Below are 24,010 nucleotides of genomic sequence, written 5' to 3'. Positions count from 1 at the left end.
ACCCCTAATGGGGGGAAAATTCGGGGACAAGTGGGGAATGGGGATGGGGATCTCCAATCCCCGCTATCTAAGATTGGGGATAGGGCGGAGATGGTATTGTGATCCCCATCCTTAAACCCGGCCTAATAATATATGCATATATTTAATTTATATATATATATATTTTAATTTATATATATATTTTTTAATTTATATATAAATTTATTTTTTATAATATAAATCACAAATATATACATTTACTACTTTACTTTAATAGCTACAGTTTTACTTTAATGGTGTTTTGACTTTTGCACTCACTAAATTATGATTTATAAATTTAATCCTGTTTTAATTTTATTTGTTGTAGATTTTGATTTTAAGAAAGGCAAAATGAGAAAACAATTATTTTATTTATTAAATTCTTATTGGGGATTTGAGACAGGTTTGGAGGCTTAGCCCCCAGTGGGGATGGGGATGGGGAATCCCCAATATATTTTTATTGGGGATTGGGGCGGGGATGGGGTGAAGAATGACCTCGGGGATGGGGATGGTATTGTGATCTCCATCCCCAACCCGCCCCATTGCCATCCCTAATCTTTCTCTTAGAATGAGAGTGTTGTTGTGTAATACTTTAGAAATTCGTTATTAATTTCTTGGAATTAATAAAGTGTTCGTTAGTAGGATTTCGTTGTTCGATGGTGGAGCCACTGTTGGCGGCGCGTTCGGCCAGATTTTTGGGTTCTGTTTTCATGGTTGTGACCTACTTGTCAATACGAGCTTGTCGATATATCATAAGGTCATATTGTGATCAATTGAAGCATGCTAGATTTACGTAATTTCGGCTTTCTCGGTTTATGATCCATGAGGATCCGACTATTGGATCATCTTATAATTTTGAGAAATTGATCCTAGAAGTAGTCCCAAGACCTTGGGAGATCTCAGAGGAAGTTTTGCTTCAAATGACGAAATCTTCGGTTTTTTGTTCAAGTAGCGATTCGAACCGTAACCGCTTTCGTTTTAATCGTGTACTAAGTTGAGACCTTATTTTATTTAGGTGCTTGTTTGAGAGAGTTCTGTACTTTATCTCGGCTGTGAGAGAAGACACAACTGGATTTAGAGGTGAGTAATCTCATAAGGTTTATTTATAAACAGAATCACTTTATTTTTCAAAATTATTTGATAAATTGTGAAATCATTTTCGAAATTGAATATTTGAATATTTGTTTAAATTATATGAACTTGATCATCTACGGTTCATAAGTAAGTAAAAATGAGGTTTTATTATAAAAATAAATTTTCTCGAGTTTTGCGATTGTGGACTATAGTTGGTATTAGTGTCATTCCTGAGTGAATAATTAGGTGTATATATATGTGTGTGTGTGTGTGTGTGTGTGTGTGTGTGTGTGTGTGTGTGTGTTTATGTGAAATATATATGTATTGGTGGAATTGTTGTGATGCAAACAATATTTGTGAGTGAGTTCATATTATTGTTTTGGGGTATGACTTTTCAGGAAACCGTATGTTGTGGGAAATGGTATTTTCTATTGTTTTGAAAAGTGTTTGAAGATTTAGGAGTCGAAATCACAACTTCTTTTTGAGATTTGGGTAACATTTTGGGTCCAACGCAACTCGTTTTAATATTTTGATCTAAAGGTTAGGTTGGCCTAAGGATCTGGGGTTGCAGGTTGTAACCTCAGTGCAGGAATATCAGGATACCAAGCTTTTGGTCGGGTAATTGATTACGATTCAGTTAGAGCTCTAGTATGTCTGTCATTGTACTGTCATAGGGCATAACTTTGTGTTATGACACTTGTGGGTATATGTTTTTAAAAGAGTTTCGGGTGTGTATTTTCTTTTATTGTCCAGGTCGGACCAGAGTTTCATATTGAATTGTTAGGTTAACAATTTATATGATTTTGTTACGGTGTGACTTGTGTTGTTTCTTTTGGGAAAAGAATATTGGTCTTTAAGGAATCATGGTGTGTATTTCTTTTCCTTGAGGTGAAAGGTTTTCCTCGGGATATGTATGAGTTGCTTTCTTAAATGGAATGAGTGGATTTCTCGTGATTTTGGTGTGAGTTATTTTCTTTGAGTTAAAAGGTTTGCCTTGTTTTTCATGTGAGTTGTGTGGTTTTGTATTTGAGTTTACCCATAAAGGCTTTCAAAAGCTTACCGAGTTTGTTATGTGACAACCTGGTGCACTATTCGATTGTGTAGGGATTAATCCTGCAGGTCAGGGTAATCGCGGGTGAAGCTGAGTTGTAGTAGCAGCTGTACGGGTTGGAAGTTATTTTGTGGATTTACTGTTTTTAAGACTTCCACTGTGTAGTGAGCTCTGAGGAGCATTTACTTATTATTTTGTTATGCAACTTAATTAATAAACTTGCGTAATGTAATATATGACTCTATGGAGCGAGTTTGTATTGACATTTGTAAACTTGGTTAACTTGTTGCTTAGTTTTAAATGAAAAAGTTTCTACGTATTTCCGGCGATTGGTTGAGTTATCGCATTTCGGATTTTGAATTTCTTTATTCAAAATCCGGGGCGTGACACGCTGCTCTCTCTTTATTCTAGTCCACCACGTATGACTAGATTTTCAACATCGGCTCAAGTCGATCACCCCAACCTTGGCCGCTGATAGCATCCTTTCCCACGGATTCAAGATGTGTAAAGGATACAAAGACGATCTTGATTGTCTTTCTACTGTGGATGCCGCACTTAACCATTCTTGGATGGCTTTGATATGGCATCATCTGCTTGCTGCCGGGCCATCAATTGGGATTCCAGTGATGAAGGGTCGCAATTCTCTACCCAAGCTTGTCGTCGTCAATCTGGTTCTGACTAGATTCAGCGCTTAAAATTTGGGTCTTGTCTTTAGCTCTTTAAATCCTTTATTTAGTTTTATTTTACTTTGCCTATCACTATGTCTTTGTTACGTAGTTCATAGGCTCATTTGAATAAGTGAGCATGGGTACTGTTAAATGATTGGACCAAATCTATGTATCGCTGTGGTTCTTACCACAAACTCTTTTTTTTTTTTTTTATAATTACCACAAACTCTTTATCTACCCATAAATGGTAGATGGAGGATATGTAATGGCCATTTCTAGCTTGAGTATTAATATATCAACATGATATTTTCAGCAACCAAAAAAATAAAATAAAAAACGGTTTAAAGCCTTAAATTGGTCACAAAATTGAATTGGACACGACTTGTTGATTAAGGACAAGTTTGGGATTATATTCATTGCTTTTACAAAAATCAGTTTTTTTTCTAAAATTTGAAGTTTTAATATTTTGGGTAAATTATTCTAAAAAAAAAAAAATTTAGTAAATTAAAAAATAGCTTTAATTAAAAATTAGTCTAAAAATTATGGGTGATTGGCTGTCATAAAAAAAAAAAACAATTTAAATGTTTTTTTTTTTTATGACAGAAAAACTAACTAAAAGACAAAATCTCTACAAACAAACACCCCCTCCCAGTTGATCCAAATGAAACGCTGGAAAAAAAGGTAAACAGAAGGATTATTAGAAGTTTGAGCTACGAAAGCTAAGCGGTCTGTAACAAAATTAGCCTCACAACAAACATGGCGGAAGATTACCGAATGAAATTGAAGGGTCAAAGCCTTTATATCATGCATCTGCTGAGTATGACATCTGCCTTGAACACGATCCATTAAAATATTAACTAAATACAAAAAAACCGGTTCAGTTTGGTTGAACCGGTTTCATTAATGTATAAAAAGAAAACGGGCACCGAGATGACCGTTTCAATCCTGTTTCTGACACCGATTAGCTGGTTCGGTCCGATTTCGATCTCTTCTCGTCAGTCCGGTGCAGTTATGGCCGATTTTTAGTTTTTTTCTCAGTGTCAAATCGTCCACCCCTAATCTTCAGCGCCCTATGCATTCTCAAGAGAAGCTCGATCTGATGTGATCCAGGTTCTTGTGGTTGTCCACTGGTGATGGTGAGTGCACTTTTTCTTTTCATTTGCCCCTTCGTAAAGGGCCGTATGGGATTGATATGAAAGAAAAAAAAGAAAGAAAAAAAATCTGAAATTCAAAATCAGAGTGAAAATACCAAGGTTAATAACAAAGAAGAGCCTAATTACCAAAATGAGTGTGCAGACTAACAACTAGTAAATAAGTTCATATCTACACTTAGAAAAATACTGTAATTAATTATAAAGTGGAGATCAATAGCAAAGCCCAGCACCTTCATAGAATAGCAACACCATATTTCTGTAGAGCCAGAGTATTTAATTATGGTCAATATCTGGTCTATTGCATACGAAATATGGTTTAAGCTTATTTCCAAATAACCACCCACGTATTGGCCTGCATTCAGAAGAGAAATTTAAAAGGAAAAATAATTGCCATTTTTCATTGTAGATTGATATCTTGGGATGACCATTATTCTAAATATTTTGTCTTTTCTTGTTAGCTATGAATCATTACTTCATCTACCATAGACTAGAGGCTAGCTACCGTTCCATATTGATGCGGTGCTGTAGCTCCCTGATCTCAGCATACATCTCTTTGCGGAACTGAATTTTATAAAGGGCAAAATTATTATAAAATTAGGCTAGTAAACTCCGCAGGTTGACTCTTAGAAGCAATGGCTTAATTAAGCTTCAATCTCCTTACAAGTCTGATTCTTGCTTTAATTACTTTGTTTCTCTGCTCTAGCTGGATCAAACAAGATTTGATTGTTTCTGTATCGATCTCTCATGGAAAAGATCGAGCACAAGTATGTGGAAGTAGGAGGACTAAAGCTTCATGTAGCTGAAATTGGAAGTGGTGCGTATGTACATGATCCAATATTATTCCCAGATCAGCTCTAAATTGATTTACTTTTTCCACCGAGTATAACAAATAATTATAATTAATGATAAGCATTGATTAATCTCTGATATGCAGGTCCAAAGGTGGTGCTTTTCCTGCATGGATTTCCAGAAATATGGTACTCGTGGAGGCACCAAATGGTTGCTGTTGCCAACAATGGCTACCGGGCAATTGCCTATGATTGCAGGGGATATGGACTTTCTGAGCAGCCAGCTGAGCCTGAAAAGGCTACTTTCAATGACCTTGTTGAAGAGGTTCTTGGCCTTTTGGATTCTTTGGCCATTAACAAGGTAATGTGTATCTCTGTGTGTGTCTAGCTAGTAGTGTTTCTTAGAATTAATTTGTGTTCAAACCTAGTTAATTTTAGAATTTTCAAATCCATATTGCCAAAAAAATTCTAACCCAGTTGAATAATGACCAGGCTTTCCTTGTTGGTAAGGATTTTGGAGCTATGCCTGCATACATAGTAGCTGCTCTCCATCCTGATCGAGTAGCTGGTCTTATATCACTAGGTGTTCCTTTTATGCTACCAGGTCCGACTGCTGTCCAAAATCATCTTCTTCCTGAAGGTTTCTATGTATCAAGGTGGCAGGTATAAAACATCTAGTCATTTTCTTGATCGACAGCTCTTTTCCCTAGATCTGCATCGGTTCTGATCATTTCCAAAGCTGAGTTATCACATATGAATATGCTAATTAAGTTGTTACCTAATTCAGGAGCCAGCTGGGAGGGCAGAAGCAGATTTTGGCCGCTTTGATGTTAAGTCAGTGATAAGGAACATCTACATTCTCTTCTGTGGAAGTGAGGTTCCAGTAGCTGCTAAGGATCAAGAGATCATGGATTTGTTTGATCCATCTATTCCTCTACCACCATGGTTCTCTGAAGAAGATCTTTCAGTCTATGCATCTCTTTATGAGAAGTCTGGATTCCGTTTTCCATTGCAAATTCCATACAAGCAGGAAGAAACACAACTGTTGCATTTACTCAGTCCTAATCATGTTCAATTATTATCCTTTAGCCCCTAGGATAAGAACGCTTGGTGTACTGAGTTCATAATTTTCTCAAACCAACCAAAAAACAAAACAAATAAAATCATATAATCATAATTCTATATGAAGTAGAATATCTCCATCAGCATAATTAATTGTTTTTGAATTGTTTTCATTGATGTAGGAGTTTAGCAGTGGACTGCGGTTATACTGATCCAAAAGTCTCTGCTCCAACACTGCTTGTCATGGGTGAGAAAGACTACATCTTAAAGATTCCGGGGTTTGGAGATTACATACGAACTGGGGCAGTGAAGCAATTTGTGCCTGATTTGGACATTAAATACATTGCAGAAGGGAATCATTTCGTGCAAGAACAACTTCCAGAGCAAATTAATCAGCTAATTCTCACTTTTCTTGGAAAACATGGGATCTGACTTTATATTTCTCTACCTGCCTGGAGAATTCAAGGAAGAAAATTAATGTTCTGTTAGTGTATGTTAATTACATTGAATATTTGGGAAAAAAGAAACTACTTGCTTTGTTAATAAATCTTGTGATCTCCATCTGATTTGCTACTTGTTCTGAAAACTATGTTTATGAACTATGATTTCCTGTATCTGAGCACTATTCCTGGGGAATAAGTTCAGGCTATGGATATGAATCATTATGGGGAGTGTGTAAGAATACTCATTCCACACCTAGGCAAGGTTGGATGCATGCAGTCAATAGTTTTAGAATGCATATTGGTGCTTTCACTGTGTGGTTGGCATGCATTGAATTTGGACCTGAAAAGGAAGATTTGGTCATTCATGATGACCTTGATCCAAAATGGGAGTTCGGAGGACATACATTGGAGTATATGTTTTGAGATCGCAAATCTCAAAGAGGATTTAGATATGATTATCTGGTTAGGATTAAATGAAGATTTCATTGCTTCGATCAACTGTAGTTGGAAGTACAGTCTTCTGATGCTAGAGAATGAATGTGTTTAGCATGGTCATCAGAACTCAAGTATGTCATGTTGAAATCTGGTTGAGATCCAATCTTGAATGTCTTTATGAAGGCAATATGCTAATGTTTTAAATAAATGAATTTCTTAAATTTGGAGTCACCTTTATGATACTTTATCATGAAGTGAATGTTGTTTTCAACATTATAATCCATCTCAAGTGAATGATATCCTCTGTGGTATTATTTAAAAGTACCATGTTTTCAATATATCAAAACATCAATCTGTTCTGCAAAAGATTAAACTCACATATCCTCCTACTAATTAATTTGGTTCAATTTTCCAACCATAAATGGCCTTGAGATAACCTTGCAACTATATATAAGAACAATATATTAGCCACCGGAAAAGAGACTGAGATTTATAGCAGCTTAAAATCTTTAAATATATCAAGTATTTAACTTTTTTCTTTCTTTCATTGATTTCATTCAAGCATGTTATATTTGTATCAGAGGATAGAGCAGCACTGTTAATGAGCTATCACCACGCTACCAGCTAGCCAGAAATAGCATCCTTTGTGGATTCATTCATTTATTTTATACTCATCCTGGATCTGTCACTCCTTTTTCCTCTTCAAGTTTCATATCCTGCAATGTGATGGAACTAATTTTTTAGAGCTTGAATGTTAATCCACTCCCTCTCCATTGTAAACAGACTAATTTAAAGAGAAACCGGCCAATAATTTTGGATGCCAAATAACGCCTTAACCCAAATATTCACCAACCAAAATAATATTTTAATGACCATTATTTACTCAATCCACCCACCAGTGTACTAAACTAATATGCTCTTATCAGACCAGAGAGAAAATACTAAATATGCTGTTAAGCAGTTTCGTTCATTATAGATTGTTTTTTGTTGTTGTTTTTGGATGACAGATATGGTACTAAATATATTCTATTTTCCCTTTTGTAGTTAGCTTTGGATGACTTGATGCACCATACGCTAGAAGCTAGGTGTGCAGATTGTGCAGTAGCCAGCTTCCTTGGTCTCAGCATATTCTTTCAGAATACATCAATTCATAAAGGACAAAATTATTTGTCAGTTAAGCTCTATAAAATGAGGCGAGCAGTTTGAATCCAGGAAGCAATTGCTCTACTGCATTCCATCTCCTTTGCTTCACTTCTACGCACTAGCTCAATCAAACAAAATTCGAGTCTTTTTATTAATCTGTCATGGAAAAGATTGAGCATAAGTATGTGGAGGTAGGAGGACTAAAGCTTCATGTAGCTGAAATTGGAAGTGGTAAGTACATGTACATGCATCGTCCAAATATCCCAGCTGTTTGAGTGTTTCCACTCATTACAAGTGATAATTTATAAGTAATGACAAGTATTTACTAATTCCAAATGCAGGTCCAAAGGTGGTGGTTTTCTTGCATGGATTTCCAGAAATATGGTACTCATGGAGGCACCAAATGATTGCCATGGCCAACAATGGCTATCGGGCAATTGCCTATGATTGCAGGGGATATGGACTTTCTGAGCTGCCAGCTGAGCCTGAAAAGGCAACTTTCAAGGACCTCGTTGACGAGGTTGTTGGAGTTTTGGATGCTTTGGCAATTGACAAGGTAATTAATATATGTGCGACTACATACATATATTTTCCTTGCGTTTTAGTTTGATTACAGAGAGCCCTAGTCATTCATATTCCCTAGCACTTGATGTGTGTGAGTCTCATCCTACAATGTTATTCACCAAGCAAAGTTCCTTTGATTAATTAACTCTTTAAGCTGTCATTATGTTAATCAGTTGTCTTTGAACAAATGAAGTAAAGAACTGTCTTTTAGAACCAAGAGAAACTTATATCTTCCTATAGATTGAGTGCTAGAAGCTAAATGAGAAGTGCTAACAATATTAATTACAATACCTAATTACAAACTCTACAGTGATCAGTCAAGACAGTCGATCGATCTGCAAGTGCAAATCAATAGGAACAGTTATATCCCACTCATGATAAACAACATTCCTTGCTAGCTATAACTCTGTACTGTTGATAATGCTGTTTGGAAACTAAATTTAGTGGCAGTTTTATGAGTGCATCATCTATGCATTTATACGGTAATTTTTGAAGTACTTTTCGGTACAAGAACTTGAAATTAATTATATTCATACATCATTCTAACCTAGCTCTGATAAATGACTAGGCTTTCCTTGTTGCAAAGGATTTTGGATCTATAACTGAATACCTTGTAGCAGCTGTCTATCCCGAGCGGGTAGCTGGTGTTATATCACTAGGCATCCCTTTCATGCTTCCAGGTCCCACTGTTGTCCAAAATCATCTTCTTCCTGAAGGATTCTACATATCAAGGTGGCAGGTATAAATCACGTATATATGATCATTTTCATGATCGACAACGCTTTTCCGTAGCCTGCATCAGTTGTAAACATGAGCTATGACATTATTGCATGTGCTACTAATGTTGTTACATAATTACAGGAGCCAGGGAGGGCGGAAGCAGATTTTGGCCGCTTTGATGTCAAGTCGGTGGTAAGGAACATCTACATTCTCTTCTCCAGAAGTGAGGTTCCAATAGCTGCTAAGGATCAAGAAATCATGGATTTGTTTGATCCAGCTATTCCTCTACCGCCAGGGTTCTCAGAGGAAGATCTTTCAGTCTATGCATCTCTGTATGAGAAGTCTGGATTCCGTTTTCCTTTGAGAGTTCCATATAGGTAGGTAACTAATAACAAGAAACAAACTTGTGGCATTTACTACTCCCACACCAGTTTGCAACCATTTTCACTTTCTCCTTAAACAGCACAAAGTATCATATGTTCTTAATTCAACAATATTTCCATAAGCATACTCAACTGTATTAGAAACTGTTTTCATTTATGTAGGAGTTTAACAGTGGATTGTGGTTATACTGATCCAAAAGTCTCAGCTCCAACACTGCTTATCCAGGGTGAGAAAGACTACCTCTTAAATTTTCCCGGGACTGAGGACTACATACGATCTGGGGTAATGAAACATGTTGTGCCTGATTTGGACATTACCTTCATTGCAGAAGGGGGTCACTTTGTGCAAGAACAACTTCCAGAGAAAATTAATGAGCTAATCCTCACTTTCCTCAGCAAACATGGTATCTGATTCAACGTTGCTCTATGTGCCTGAGGACCAATTTAATGTTGTGTCTGGGGTATGCTAAAAATGCAGGGCCTCACATTGCATATTTGGGAATAAACTAAGAAACAGTTGAATTCCCTTCTTATTAGTTGATGTGATATTTGTCTGATTTGCTGAAAATATATTTTATGTACTTCGTTTTTCTGTATTCGAGCATTGTTCCTGGAAATAAGTCTAGGCAAAGTGGCTCACATAGGGAAAATAGATTGTGAGAAATTTCTGTATCCTTCCTATATTATGCATCGTTGCGTGTGTCAAACACTTGCTATTGGTTGGTGAGTAAACATGTGATGCTAGTATCTCCCTATATTTTGATTTTTCTCTACTTTAGGGAAAAATGAGCCTCTTTTGCTCCAACAGATTCTCTATAACTATCTCTATTTTAGGGAAAATGAGGAGAGAGAAAACCAAATTCTCTATATTTACAGCAAACTCCAAAATTTTAAAGAAGAATATGGAGATTTTATAGATTACTGTAAACTAGGGAATCTGTTGGAGTTAGAGAAGAAAAATAGGCCAAAGGTTTGACTTTTGCTTCTCTATAATACAAAAATTATAGGGAAGCTGTTGGAGTTGCTAGGAATGCTTTTATGGTACCAGCATCCTCGATCTATCGTCCATTATGCATCTTCATGGTTCTATGTATCAGATATCATCATCACTTCATCAGGGAAATTCCTTTTCCTTTCTCATCAATACAGGATCTTGTAATACAGGTTTTTGTATAGATAATAAGATAACAAGACTTGTAGTGCTCATAATATACTAATATGGGAAACCAGAGTGACCTAATAGCCTTGAAGCAGTCTGTTACAGAATTCACATTGTAAAAGTATCCAGAGCGTTAAATACCAAATCACAAGATTAAAACATAATACTTGAGTCCAGCCAAGTCCTAACTGTAGAGCTTCATCTTTATGAGACGTCGAAAGTCAACATAACAGAGCTTTTTCTTACTAATCTTCCAATAAAGAGGCCAAAATTTAAACACCATTATGTACAGAGAATATCAATGAACACCATTATGTACAGGGAACTTTGGTGTGCGCATGCAATGATGCAAATATATCCTCAACTAACATTAAAATGAAAATTAGCTTCTCAGTGAATCAAACTATAAAAATAAATAAATAAACCTCAACATTTTTGTTTTGTTTTTGTTTTTTTTTTTACTTTTTAAAATTTGAAGCTTAAACTCTCTGCTTGAGTCGTTTTTTTAAGCTCAAGATTAGCTCGGATGGGGAACAGACTCAAATTTGAGCTGGCTGGGTAAGTCTTTATTTATCTCAATCTTAAGTCACACTGCATTAGCTAATCTCACCTTTTGCTGAGGAGCTCCATCTTTAAGTCTCCCATTCACCTCTATTCACTTTTTTCTGGCTCCATGTGTAAAATATTGGAATGGATTCTTAATCAAGAAATGTGAAATAAAGAGTTCCTAATCAAGAAATGAGGTGGAGGAGAAGCAGTCCGACTTATCCAAGAAATTCCCTCCAGGATGAATCCAGTCAGAGTGGATCTAAGTAAGGCAGAATCGGGTTCAAGTCAAGAAATGAGCCGAGACTCCGAGAGAGAGGTGACCCAATCTATTTGAGAAATTCCTCGAGGGGATTTAATCCCCTTGAGATAGATTTTGGTAAGGCGGAATCGAGTTCAAGTAAAAAAATTGGTGGACAGAGAAATTCAGGTAAGGCGAAATCCCCTCGAGGTAGATCTAGATAAGGAGGAATTAGTTAGCTCAACTGAATATGTAGCAAGCATGTGTCATATTAAGGGTGATGTTATAAACCTATTAACGCGTGAGTTGTAGGAGTTGCATAATACTGTGTGAATAAATCTGGATATATGTAGATTTAGTTGTTATCTAAGTTACTGTATGGCAATACATATACAAATATGAACTTCCTATTTTTTCTATCTTTGATAGCAAGGGTTTTGCCCTCTTTTTGGTTACTGTCTCCAATTTACTTAGGTGTTTGAACATTGATTTCATAGGTTAAGAGGCTGCAGGTCTTGATTATAACAAGAGAAGGAAAGAGTCATTCCATGTGTATGTTACCTTCTAATTATAACAAGAGAAGCTAGGTTGCTTCTCACTTCGTGTCTGTGGGCATCTCACTTCTTAGTGTCACAAATATATCTTCTTCTTTCTAGTTGTTCTTGCAGATGGGAGCCTTGGATCTCTCTTGAACACGATGCTAACATGGTGTAGAATACCATTTAATCCTAAGGTCGGTCGATTGTGTTGATAAGAGCGGTTGACTCATAGGTGAGGAGTCTTTTAACACCTAGCTTTGCAGCTCTCTGCTAATTGTCGTAGTTCTCCCACATCACTTACGTGACCAAGTACGGAAGCTCATGAGACTATAAAAAACAAGGCACGATATTCAAATAAGCATACCTTTCTCGGCCTTTTGGCTAAGATCAAGTGTAGTATCTGTTCTTATCAGTTTAATATCTGATACGTGGACCAATGGTCCACACGATATTAAATTAATTTTTTTAAGGGGTGAGTCTATCACAGTAGCTTGCTACTGGGGCTCACACGTGTCATCCTTGTCTTGCACTACTACAAGGTTTGGCGCACCCTACCAAAACAAATCAAAGTTTTCATAACAGACTAACAGTAGCCTTCTAAATTTTAACAATGTTAACAGTGTACAATTGGATTGTAATCTGCAGTAAAATGTAACCAAGAGAAACTCTAAATACTGGTTAAGCAGTTTGCTCAATAGACAAAAAATATAGTCTGCAACTAAGCACAATTCATTATCTCCATAAAGGGGTAAATTTTCATACAATACCGACTTCCATGATCTAATCAGTTTGTATCAAACAAACGCAGGCAAACAGCAGCAAGTTAAAACTTGGGTTCTGATCATGTGTTGTTTGCTGCTCTATGTACATAGCCTCTCTCTTAGCTCTTAGGTGGCTCATGCGAGGAAGGTACATGTCTTGATTTCTAGTTTTCTCTTAGATAGTCAACTACGGACAATTGACAGATCGAAAGCATTTGAATCTCAATATTGAAGGCAGGCATCCGGTTTAGTCTGTCTAGCTAACACATCAATATTAGCTCGTTGAAGCTGTGATGACTGTATGCTACAAAACCCCATAACAATCTGCTGTACTTGCACTACAGAAAGGTAAGTAGCAACACTAACGGTTGCAAATTTACTTTTAATTGGCTTCCTAAATTCTAATGATGTTTCTCTTGTTTGTTCTTTTCAGCCCTCTCCACTGAAGCCAAGCAACATTTCTTGTTTTTCTTGTCTCTCTACATCAACAGTGCTCTACTTTGTTTTTAGAATACTTTTGTGATTTCCCTATCCTTTCGTTTCTTTTTACCTTAAACCTTGGCCCCATTACAACCTTTTTTTAAGACCTTTTTTATCCTTAAGATGGGGTAGCCTTCGATCTGTGAAGATGAGTTATGACTGTTGAACTTATGGCTTGGATTCATTCGTGCATGTAATTGATATCCTTCATGAGATCTTTAGAAAAATTATTATACATGTGCTTTTGTTTTATACATATGTGATATCTTTGCTAAATCTGCCGCATATACTTGAGTGAATAAAAAAGCTTTTAAGCATGAACCTTGAATTCTGAGAGAAGAAAGAGTGCTATATCCTATGTGAGGTGAATCATACTTGTTTGATACATGTTGAGCCCAACCATCACCATTGTTACTCCCAAGTCTTACATGCTTATATGTGGATTATATTTTGTAATTAGTTTTTGAATATCTTGAAGATGTGATTGTTGGTTAAGTGTTATTCTTGGTGCCTTGAAAGTATGAGATTGCGGAGACAAAATGTTGAAGGGCGTTAGAGTCATTTGTGTTTGTCAAACGTTGAGGTCTTGCACTTTGTTTATTTTCGTTGGTTTTAGGTTTTCTACACTTAGTGTTTCGTGTGTTCTATGTCTTTGTGTTGTTGTGAATCTTAAGTTGTTTTGATTTTGCTAAGGGACTAGCAAAAAGCTAAGTGTGGGGGTGTGATCGAGCTAATATTTTTTATGTTTTTAACGTAATTTTCTCTACATTTTACTTAGCTATTCTCTTAACAATATCATTTCTAACTTACTTTGTTGTAATTAGGTACATTTGAGCTCCAAACGCAGGAAATGAGCTAAGAAGAGCTGGAAATGAAAGAAATGAAGGCAAGGAGGAAAGGAGACGCAGAAATGGGAAAGAAATGGAGAAATGAAGCTTTCCTAATCTTACTAGGAAAAGGAATCCCAGTTGAAGTAGAAATCCTAATGCAACTAGGAGTGAGCTCGGAAAAATGATGTTGAAGAAATGACAGAGTCCCAGTTGGACTAGGAAACCTAATCACACTAGGAGTCCTGATGATGCTAGGAGACCTGGTGAGGCTAGGAGATGTTGTGGCTTCAAGATGACTCAAGATAGTTCAAGAATGTTCTAGAATGCACAAGGAATTTCGGCAACAAAGGAATTGGCTTTGAAATTGTCCAATTGAGAAGTCTAGCCTAAAGATTGAAGCATGTGACTTGCACATGAGTCTCTAGATCCTTCCATGACGTCTTGAGGAGTTCTAATCCAATTCTAATTGCTTTTGCCATGAGAAATACAAAGAATATCAAGAAGATTTCGGCAAATATATTAGGGGATTATTTTCGGATTTCTTTGGAATTTTTGGAGAGAAAATAGAGGATTAAGTATTGAATTATGACTCTACATGTAAGGAAGCCAAAATATGGTCTGAATACATGGAGAATTAGGCCAAGACTAAGGTGACTTGTTCTCAAATTCAAACGGTATTTTCTTATTGGTTGAATGATGTCACAATCAAAGGGAGAATTCCTAGGAAACTCTACCCTAGGCCGTCCACTATATAAACGAGGGATGTTTTCCGTGCAAAATTATCATGAAACCCTGAATCAAAATCGCAATTCCTCCCCTTTACTCTCTCAAAGTTTCAGCCTCTCCAAGTGTTCAAGATTTGGAAGCTGTGAAGCAAGTTCATCCTGCATTCATCCATCCTTGCCGTGAGCCTCATTGTCCTCTACCACCTTTGAAGATCTTCTTGCGTTCTTGAAGCTCTTTTAAAAGTGTAACCATGGACCTTAATCCTTGTTTTCGGTTTTCTTTATCTTGTAACTTAAAAATCAAATTCTTTAGCGTTCTTTGTTTTTGGTTTTCTTGGATGTTGCAATTTTATGTTAGATTAAAGTATATGTTTTGATGTTTAGTTTCCAATAGCCTTGAAGCATGAATTCGTTTTAGGATTTTCAGATTTGTAGTTTTCGAAATCTTTATATGTTCTTGAATGTTTGTTGGTTTTGTTCTTCAATCCCACCTATCATGTTTTCGATTTCTTTCGTGGCCACTTTAGGTTTCGAATTGCATGATTGAATCCATAATAAGATGCTAGCGTTCTAGGTCTTGTTAATTAAAGTGAAAAACCTATAATTACTTAGGTAAATCAACAAAGAGAATTGCATGCTCGATTAGCGTTCTAACTTGTGTGTTTTTCTTAAATCAATCAAACTTTCAAAGTACTTCTTGCGTTAATTGTGTATTGTTGATGAATTGATCACTCACTTACTTTGCATGATTAATAGGTTTAACTATGGTGCGTTCATCTAGTTAATTTAACTAAGGAAAGTAATGAGAACTTATGCATGCGTTCATGGTTTGTTCCTGATTGATTTCGTTCAAGTTGATATTTTGATTCGAAAATTATGAATTTTAGTCTTGAATTTGAGTTAAAGGTTGTTAACTTCGTCAATGGATCTCATCCTTCCATTATATCTTGATTCTTGGTTGATTGGTCAATGTAATTAGTTAGTAAATAAACAATTTTAGAAACCCCTTCTAAATTCTTTGTAATTTTCGTAAATATTGTATACTTGTGATTAATATTATTTTCTTTGACGTTTAAATGATAGGAGCAACCTCAATTCCCAAATAGAACGATCCATACTTGCTATATACTAACAATTGTCAACAAGGTTAATTTTGAAAACTCACTTTTGAGTTAGTCAACCTGCTCTCAAAGTAAGGGATAGTCTATATAGTTGATGCACCATGTTCCGGTTTGAAACCATGTTCTAGGAGTATTATCAACAGTGAAATTTGCAATGCTTTAGTCTGCCAATGACAAGTTTAACCAATCATTTCCTGTTCTTCGTTTTCAGTAATTTGGCTTTGTCCTGATTTCTCCGACTATGGCGAATGCTGCCCCGGAACTTGTCCCGGATCCTGTCTTGGAACCTGTCCAGCCATATTTGTTTCGACAGGAGAACCGTCTTGCTCTTCTCGATATGATCAGATTACAGTATCGATTACCCCCTACCTGATCGTTATTTAGTTACATATTTTCTACGCTGGTTGGTTATAGGGGCTAACCAACCTTCTATGTTGGTGCGGAGTATTTCATATGATGTTTTTCATGGTCGTTCCCCGCAGCAGTTGCACGCAATGTTCGGCCGACCAAATCATCCGGAGATACCGTTTTACATCTACACATCCGTAAGACGCTTTTATCGAAAAGGTGATCAACCGCAGCGTTCAGTTATTGCAGTATCTCCAGTGAGTCAGATCCTGAGATTCGGTTGGTGGTTTCGGGCAAGTCATAGAAAAGCCATTAGAAATCAGAATTACGCAACAGTGGGGTGGAAGAAAATGTTTAGGTACCACACTGGTAATACCCAACGATCAAATTCTTCTCCAACATTGTAGCGGTTGGTTGAGTATGAGGTGGAGCCGGTTGTTTTCACTCCAAGAAAACCAGGCATGGTACAACGACATGTGCTTTGCAAAATTTATTTTACGCCCCCGGATGCTCCGATTCCCCAGCCAGTACAAAATGATAATCCTTCTCATCCTCCTCTTCTGCCAATTCCACAGCCAATAGAAAATGAATTACCTCCTCATCCTCCTCTTGGTGGAATCCTCATCCCAATGAAGAGGAACCACATGATGGTCTGGATCTTGCTCATATCCAACAACCCCAACCTGTTGGTGACGCTGGTTTAGAAGTTATGGTAAGTTGTATTCAACAATAAAAAAAAGATGGTGTGTTATTTTTCCCTTCTGTTATCACTCTTTTTGTCACACAAACATACATTGGACTCACCACTCACTATTCAGAATTGTAGGCATATATATAGGTGATGTACACAAATTAGTGTATCAATTTAAAACCCTATCAATGTAGTAAGAATAAGTAGGGATCGTTCTCAACCGGAGATTAGGGCCTAATAAATTCCTGAAAAATAAAACGTCAGCAAAAAAAAATTAAAGAATATATGTATACATTATTTACGAAAATATAAGAGAGGGATTTAAGATTTATTTTCTAATTTAACAACTAAGTATTTATATACATATGTGACACATCAAAACCAAGAATCAAGATAGAATTTATATGAAAGGAACGAAATTAATATGTAATTAACTACTATTAACATGTTGACAAGGTTTCAAACATCAAATCACAAATCAAAATATGTTTAAGCATAGAATCGATCAAGAACAAGATGAACGCATACAAAGTTCTTTTTACTTCCCTTAATTAAAATAACTAGATGAACGCACCATAGCTAACCCTATTAATCATGCAATCACTAGTGGTAGCTAATCACTAACAAAAACACTCATAACGCATTAAGAATCATGGAAGTTTGATCAATTCAAGTCAAGAACACAAGTTAGAACGCTAATCAAGCATGCAAAACTCATTGTTAATTTATTTAAGTATTTATAGGTTTTCCACCGAAATTATTAAAACCTAGAACGCTAACACCTTAATATGGATTCAATTACATATTCATCAACCTAAGTATGCATCCAAAGATCAATTAACACATAACAATTGGGATTGAAGCTCGAAATTAACAATCATGCAAGCATATAATGAAATCGCAATTTTCTTTTTGAAAACCTAAAACATGCTTCATAGTATTCGAAAATCACATAACTAAATTCAATCTTTCATCAACCATAGAAATCGCATAACAAGAAACCAAATCGCAATTTTATATAAAACCCGAAATAGTTTACATAGCAAAACCAAAAACAAAAGTAAGGTTCCATGGTTACACTTTTAATTTGATCTTCAAGGACGCAAGAAGCTTCAAAAGGTGGTGGAATGGATGAGAGCTATGGCAAAGATGCTTGAATGGATGAATGGAAGCTTCACGGCCTTGAACTTTGGATTTCTTAAAGTTGCCTAAACTTGGAAGAGAAAGGGGAGTGTTGTGGCTTTTGATTCTGAATTTTGTGGTGTATAGAATATCTTCACAAACTCCCTTGAATTTCTCTTGAATTGCATCACTTCGACCAATAGAAAAATAGCATATGAAGTAGAGGGCAAGTAACCTTTCTTTGGCCGAAATCTTCCATGTATGTAGACTTGAATTCGGCCTTCTTTGTATGTAGAGTCATAAATCAATACTCATTCCTCTATTTTCTCTCATAAAATCTCAAGAAAATCCAAAATAATCCCAAAAAGATATTGCTGAAAATCTTTTATACTTCTTTGTAATTCTCACGGCAAAAACATCAAGAAGGATCTAGAAACTCATGTGCAAGTCACATGCTTCAAACTTCAGGCCAAACTCTTCAAAATAGGCCAATTCGAAAGTATTCTTCACATTGCCGAAATTCCTTCATTATTCTAGAACAATCTTGAGTCATCTTCAAGACACAGCATCTCCTAGTCTCACCAGGTCTCCTAGCAGGACTCCTAGTGTGATCATGTTTCCTAGTCCAACTGAGACTCTGTCATTTCTTCATTTCCGAACATCATTTTTCCGAGCTCATTCCTAGTTGCATTAGGATTCCTACTTCAACTGGGATTCCTTTTCCTGGTAGAACTGGGAAAACTTCATTTCTCCATTTCTTTCGCATTTCTGCTCCTCATTTCCTCCTTGTCTTCATTTCCATCATTTCCAGCTCTTCTTAGCTCATCTCTTGCATTTGAAGCTCATTTCTACCTAAAAACACAAAACTAAGTTAGAAATGATATTGTTAAGGAAATAACTAAGCAAAATGTAGAGAGAAATGTACTAAAAACATAGAAAATATTCGTCCGATCAATAGGTATTGTCTGAGTTTCTTATCGTTTCCACTTAACAGTCAGAGTTAGAGATTTCCTAATTGAAACAGGAAAAACTACAATTGCAATCACAACTAAGTTCTTTTTCTTCATTTAATTCCACTTATGCTGTACTTTATCACATATTCATTTATGCTTTACCATTGATAAATGATCCAACAACCAGTGACTGTAAGAAAAAGACCAGCTGTGACTGCAATTTATGGCTGAAATCAAATGATGTATCTGTAGTTTTTTCTAATTACCTATTGGCACCTTGAGGTCGTTGGTTCTATCCCTTTGTTCTAATTTATTGTCCTTTATTATTGAAATTTCGGCTTGAGTTTTTAACGCACTGATGCAGTGGGTGATCTGTTAAGGACCAATTGACTTTATGTCTGGGAGAGACCCTCATGTTGACCTTGATACCACTTGAATTATGGGGCCTGTAATTTTTTTTTTTCCCTCTTCATTATAGAGCGTGTTGTTGGATTCTTCTTCTGTGTACATGCATTTGTCTTCCTTATTTTGATGTATTCTCTTTCTTGAAGTTACTTGAGAGGTATAGAAATATAGATGTTGAAGATCACAATCGCACAAAGGCTGAACATGAGCAGCTGCAGGTACATTTCGCTGTTATAAGACTTGCATGAATTTCATGTAAACTGATAATCCTCTTTGCTTTCATTTGTGTTTCTGTACACTGCTAGTCCAAAAGGTGTTATTTTTCTTTATTCTAGAATAGATCGTGGTTGCTTTTAAAATAAACAATCCCAAGTGATGTGAGAATGTATAAGCTGCCAATTTTCAATCTGTTCTCATAAGTCCTCTTTCAGTTATGCTTTTCAGAAAAGTAAAAAGTATCATCTATTAGTATCTTCATCACTATGGTTTAGGCATGTAGAGCATGCATGCTTATAAACAAAATTTTATTTTATTTTTCTGAATTGGTTATTGCCATCGTTTCTAACACAGAGTAAGTATGAGACATGCTTAAAGGAAAAGGAGGAACTTCAAAGGAAATGCGACGACCTTCAAAGGCAAAGGGATGACCTTGTTAGGCAGTTCAAGGAAAAACAAGGTAGTGAAAGAGAAAAGAAGACTGCTCTTTTTCCCTTAATGTACTGTTCATTTCTCATTTTTTACAATCGTGATAACCTAATGTATAATTCTTGCTGCTTGTATTAGTAAAACGATCTTCTGGTGATCCTGCCGGGGACCATGCCCTTGAAGAAGAGTTTTCTCAGGTTGAATTTAACACTTCTGGTTATATTTATGTATTTCCTTCTGAACCTTCTGGCTCATTTGACTCCTTAACAATTTGACCTAACCATTAATTCCTGACATATGACATATTTGTGGTTGTTTAAATCCGAAGTCAATATACTTTTGTTTTGAAGTGATGCTAGTGATATTTTTTTCCTAAACCAGGACCAAATAATGTTCAAGAATGACCTGGAGCAGCTTAAGCAGACTGTCAGGCAGCTTTCAGATGAACATAAAAAGCGGAAGCATGCAAAATATGGTCTTCCTGAGGTAAAGATTTATGCATCCAACTTGTTTTTGTTTCCTTTACTCAGCCGGCCCTCCGACCAGCAGAGAAGTAAATAATATTAATCTCATTACTTGTCTTCCAAGCTGGGGGAATTAAGGGAGAGTGTTAGGAAACAAGTAGTGAATGGGATGTCTATAAACCATGTATATTTGAATACCAGAGAACAAGTTATATTTTCCTCTCAGCTAGGTGTTGTGGAAAATTTATATGGATTACCTTGTCTTCTTCTCAAATTTAATTTGTATTTCTTTAGTTTGTTATCTTAAAATTCATGTTTTCTACTTATCTCCAGGGAACCTCAGTTGTTCAACATCTTTCTGGAGCTGTACTAGATGATCCGGCCTCTGCTCACTTCTTGGCTTATCTCCAGGATACCTCAGTTGTTCAACATATTTCTGGAGCTGTACTAGATGATCCAGCCTACAATTGGCTTGTAATCTGGAATAAAATGTAACCAAGAGAATGTCTAAATACTGGTTAATCAGTCTGCTCAATAGAACAGTAAACATAGTCTGCAACTAAGCACAATTCATTCATCATCTCCATAAAGGGGTAATTTTTATACAATACTGACTTCCATGATCTAATCAGTTTGTATCAAACAAACGCAGGCAAACAGCAGCAAGTTAAAACTTGGGTTCTGATCATGTGTTGTTTGCTGCTCTATGTACATAGCCTCTCTCTTAGCTCTTAGGTGGCTCATGCGAGGAAGGTACAGGTCTTGATTTCTAGTTTTCTCTTAGATAGTCAACTACAGACAATTGACAGATCAAAAGCATTTGAATCTCAACATTGAAGGCAGGCATCCAGTTTAGTCTGTCTAGCTAACACATCAATATTAGCTCGTCGAAGCTGTGATGACTGTATTTTCATTGCAGAAGCTACAAAACCCCATAACAATCTGCTGTACTTGCACTACAGAAAGGTAAGTAGCAACACTAACGGTTGCAAATTTACTTTTTATTGGCTCCCTAAATTCTAATGATGTTTTTCTTGTTTGTTCTTTTCAGCCCTCTCCACTGAAGCCAAGCAACATTTACATGAAGAATATGAATGTCACTTGCAACTTCAAGTCTGCATTGACATCTCCGTGCAGCTCTGCAGTCCCTCCACAGAAAATGCAGCTTCTTGACATTACTTTCAAGGTCGGAAAAAAAAAAACGTCAGACATGCGGCTTCATTTTTTATTGGCAGCGTCTGTCTGTGGTTTGGAATTCTAACTTCTCTATTAGTTGAAAGTGCTAGTAAGCTAAATTTTTACGGTTAGCATGAATGATGAATCATACTCACTATTAAGCTTCCTTTTAAGCCTCTGTGGCTCTCTATTAGAGCCCAAAATAATATTCTAGACATGATTGTCCAAACACTATGCAGTGAATTGGTGAGGTGAAGCTAGTCTCTCCGATGAGCGATACTTTTTGCTTGGTAGTAGCGTTGGAACTTTGAGAGGAAAATATGTGGGATTGGCAAGATGTACAGTGCTTTTGCTCGGTTTCTTTTCCTTCTTTAGATTTCCTCCAAGGAATGGAGTAGGTGCATTTATTATTTTTATCCATCTCAAAGGAAGGTTCTGAAATGCCAATGACAATGCATGTCACTGTCATACTTAAACTATGATTAATATTAATGATAGATGCTACAAGTCCCACATCATAGAAGAGCAGTGTATGTCTAGTGTGAGAGTTATATAACAAAGCAGCTCAGCAATTGTAAAACTCACGGAGCCATGCGTTGAGCACAAAGCGAACTATTCTTTCGCCTTTTACTAAAGAATACCGTGTGCGCGGCGCTTCAAGTGGCATACGCCTATTTTTGGAAGGGAGCACCTCTGTGGGTGCCCCTCAGAATTTAGTTAACAAGATTTGTCTTTCTATGATGCATATCATTAACTGAAGAAAAAAATAAGGGTATGGTTTTCGTTTCTTAATAGAAAATAAAGAAGAATTTTGACCGGCAATCACATCTTAGCAGCACCCAAAGGGGCTTCTATCTCAAACACAGTCCCAAAGGGGCTTCTATGTCAAACACAGTAACTAATAATATGTTTGAAAAAACTTTGAGAGCAGTAGTTGTCTAGCCTTTGGAGTCTGGATGTCTAAAAGTGACTTGAGCGATTCTCCATAACCATTGGGATTACATTTGAGATTTGAGATGTTTATAAAAATCTTGGAGTCTCCTTCTGAAATATGAGAACGACCAGCAATAGAGGGTTGTCTTAAACCTTCTCTAAGGGCCAAGGCTTCATCAACAAGGACAGAGGAATGACGCAAAGGTTAGAATCAGATTTCCTTGGTGATCATGAAGAACAAAACCAGCAGAGGCTTGATGATCAATTAAGTTTAAAAGTCTTATCTTGAGAATGCCATCTGATCAGCTTGCTTGAAACACGCTTTAGGGAAGCTTGGGAGAATTAATATGCAAAGATTGGAAAGTAGTAGAGCTGCAGGACTTGCTTGAGTAGGATGCATGGTGACTTGCTTTAAAATAAGTTTATTCCTTGCACGCCAAACGTGATAAAATGAGAATTTTGGCAAGCTTCCCAGTTGAAATCAGTGTAGGAAAAATTGCATCTTAAATCAATGAACGTAAATGCATATTGAAGCTTTAATTATTGAGAGCTTTTGAGTCCAGCTTTGTTGCAGATCGAAGGTGTATTGTCCTAGCCAAACATGAGTTGGTTATAGTAATCGAACCTGTGCTCATGTGCAGTACGTGTGGATTGTGCACCTATGTACAGAAAAATCTATGTACAAGCATTTCGTAACTAGCAGCAGCTTAAACGGGCTAAACCTGTCAAGACAAGTCCTAGCTAGTTTTTGTTACAGACTGGAACTGAGAAGATGATACATGCTTGTATATATTAATGTGTTATAGAAGTGTCAATGACTGTTAGTTTTAAGACTTGCAAGATATCCACATCGAAAAAACAAACCAAAAAACATGAGTGAAGAGTATAAATTAGGTGGGGCAGCAGCTTTGTAACATACTTACCTGGACGGGGTCAATGGGCGATCAAGAAGACTCATGGCCTGGGCTAGTGACCTCCATTGCACTTCGGAGGGGTGCTTGCTTAAGGTCTCCCCAAGAGGGAGAGCCTACGTCATAATTTGTTGCAAGGGGGTTTGCGTTCGCGCAGCCCCCACAATACATGTTTCAAAGTTTTCAGTACCGCACGACCAAAAAAAAAGAAGAAGTTTTCAGTACCGATATCAAATACAAGTTCCTATGGGTTCAAAATTTGTCTTGGTGACAGATTCCTTTCTCAAAAGCATTATCAATCTGCACTCAACCTTGTTTTGTTGATAGTCTGAAACCTTGTTGCTCTTCTTTCTTTCGCATATTCTATTTGTTCTTTTTGCACTTCCGGTTGTGGGGCCGTCTACTAAATTTGATAATTCCATAGAATTTCATTGCATACTCGTATATTTCATAATAA

General features: G+C 36.6%; 2 protein-coding genes and 3 non-coding genes across 7 annotated transcripts; all 5 read left to right on the top strand.

Annotated features, from left to right (window-relative positions):
* Positions 1–3,761: 3,761 nt before the first annotated feature.
* LOC112175577 (bifunctional epoxide hydrolase 2) lies at positions 3,762–6,429 on the top strand. Of its 3 annotated transcripts, none has more exons than XM_024313263.2 (6): positions 3,762–3,947; positions 4,669–4,779; positions 4,900–5,114; positions 5,246–5,416; positions 5,541–5,779; positions 5,998–6,429. In XM_024313263.2, exons 2-6 carry the CDS (start codon positions 4,710–4,712, stop codon positions 6,245–6,247), a joined length of 945 nt encoding a protein of 314 aa, XP_024169031.1. In that variant the 5' UTR covers positions 3,762–3,947; positions 4,669–4,709; the 3' UTR covers positions 6,248–6,429. The 3 variants fall into 3 exon arrangements, with proteins under 3 accessions (XP_024169031.1, XP_024169030.1, XP_024169029.1); XM_024313262.2 differs by lacking the exon at positions 3,762–3,947 and adding an exon at positions 4,389–4,563; XM_024313261.2 differs by lacking the exon at positions 3,762–3,947 and having other exon boundaries at positions 4,568–4,779.
* Positions 6,430–7,931: 1,502 nt separating this feature from the next.
* On the top strand, positions 7,932–10,008 carry LOC112175578 (bifunctional epoxide hydrolase 2). Its single transcript, XM_024313266.2, has 5 exons — positions 7,932–8,067; positions 8,178–8,392; positions 8,969–9,139; positions 9,262–9,497; positions 9,666–10,008. The coding sequence occupies exons 1-5, from the start codon at positions 7,998–8,000 to the stop codon at positions 9,913–9,915; spliced, it is 942 nt and encodes a 313-aa protein (XP_024169034.1). The 5' UTR covers positions 7,932–7,997; the 3' UTR covers positions 9,916–10,008.
* Positions 10,009–12,348: 2,340 nt separating this feature from the next.
* LOC112181023 lies at positions 12,349–12,543 on the top strand. The gene has a single exon (XR_002928636.1). It is a non-coding gene; the product is annotated as a U2 spliceosomal RNA (small nuclear RNA).
* A 9,753-nt stretch (positions 12,544–22,296) lies between these two features.
* Positions 22,297–22,413, top strand: LOC112181057. The gene has a single exon (XR_002928667.1). It is a non-coding gene; the product is annotated as a U5 spliceosomal RNA (small nuclear RNA).
* A 1,144-nt stretch (positions 22,414–23,557) lies between these two features.
* On the top strand, positions 23,558–23,717 carry LOC112181093. The gene has a single exon (XR_002928698.1). It is a non-coding gene; the product is annotated as a U1 spliceosomal RNA (small nuclear RNA).
* The last annotated feature ends 293 nt before the right edge of the window (positions 23,718–24,010 follow it).

The sequence above is a fragment of the Rosa chinensis genome, chromosome 7 (genome assembly GCF_002994745.2).
Source record: "Rosa chinensis cultivar Old Blush chromosome 7, RchiOBHm-V2, whole genome shotgun sequence".
Lineage (NCBI taxonomy): Eukaryota > Viridiplantae > Streptophyta > Magnoliopsida > Rosales > Rosaceae > Rosa > Rosa chinensis.
Note: the sequence above shows the minus strand (reverse complement) of the source record. Positions and strands in the feature narration are given on the sequence as shown.

Coding starts and splice junctions, on each gene's coding strand:
- LOC112175578 (XM_024313266.2), top strand. CDS start 7,998: ATGGAAAAGATTGAGCATAAGTATGTGGAGGTAGGAGGACTAAAGCTT. Junction 8,393..8,968: donor ATGCTTTGGCAATTGACAAG/GTAATTAATATA, acceptor ATAAATGACTAG/GCTTTCCTTGTTGCAAAGGA. Junction 9,498..9,665: donor CCTTTGAGAGTTCCATATAG/GTAGGTAACTAA, acceptor TCATTTATGTAG/GAGTTTAACAGTGGATTGTG.
- LOC112175577 (XM_024313263.2), top strand. CDS start 4,710: ATGGAAAAGATCGAGCACAAGTATGTGGAAGTAGGAGGACTAAAGCTT. Junction 4,780..4,899: donor TGTAGCTGAAATTGGAAGTG/GTGCGTATGTAC, acceptor TCTGATATGCAG/GTCCAAAGGTGGTGCTTTTC. Junction 5,417..5,540: donor TCTATGTATCAAGGTGGCAG/GTATAAAACATC, acceptor TACCTAATTCAG/GAGCCAGCTGGGAGGGCAGA.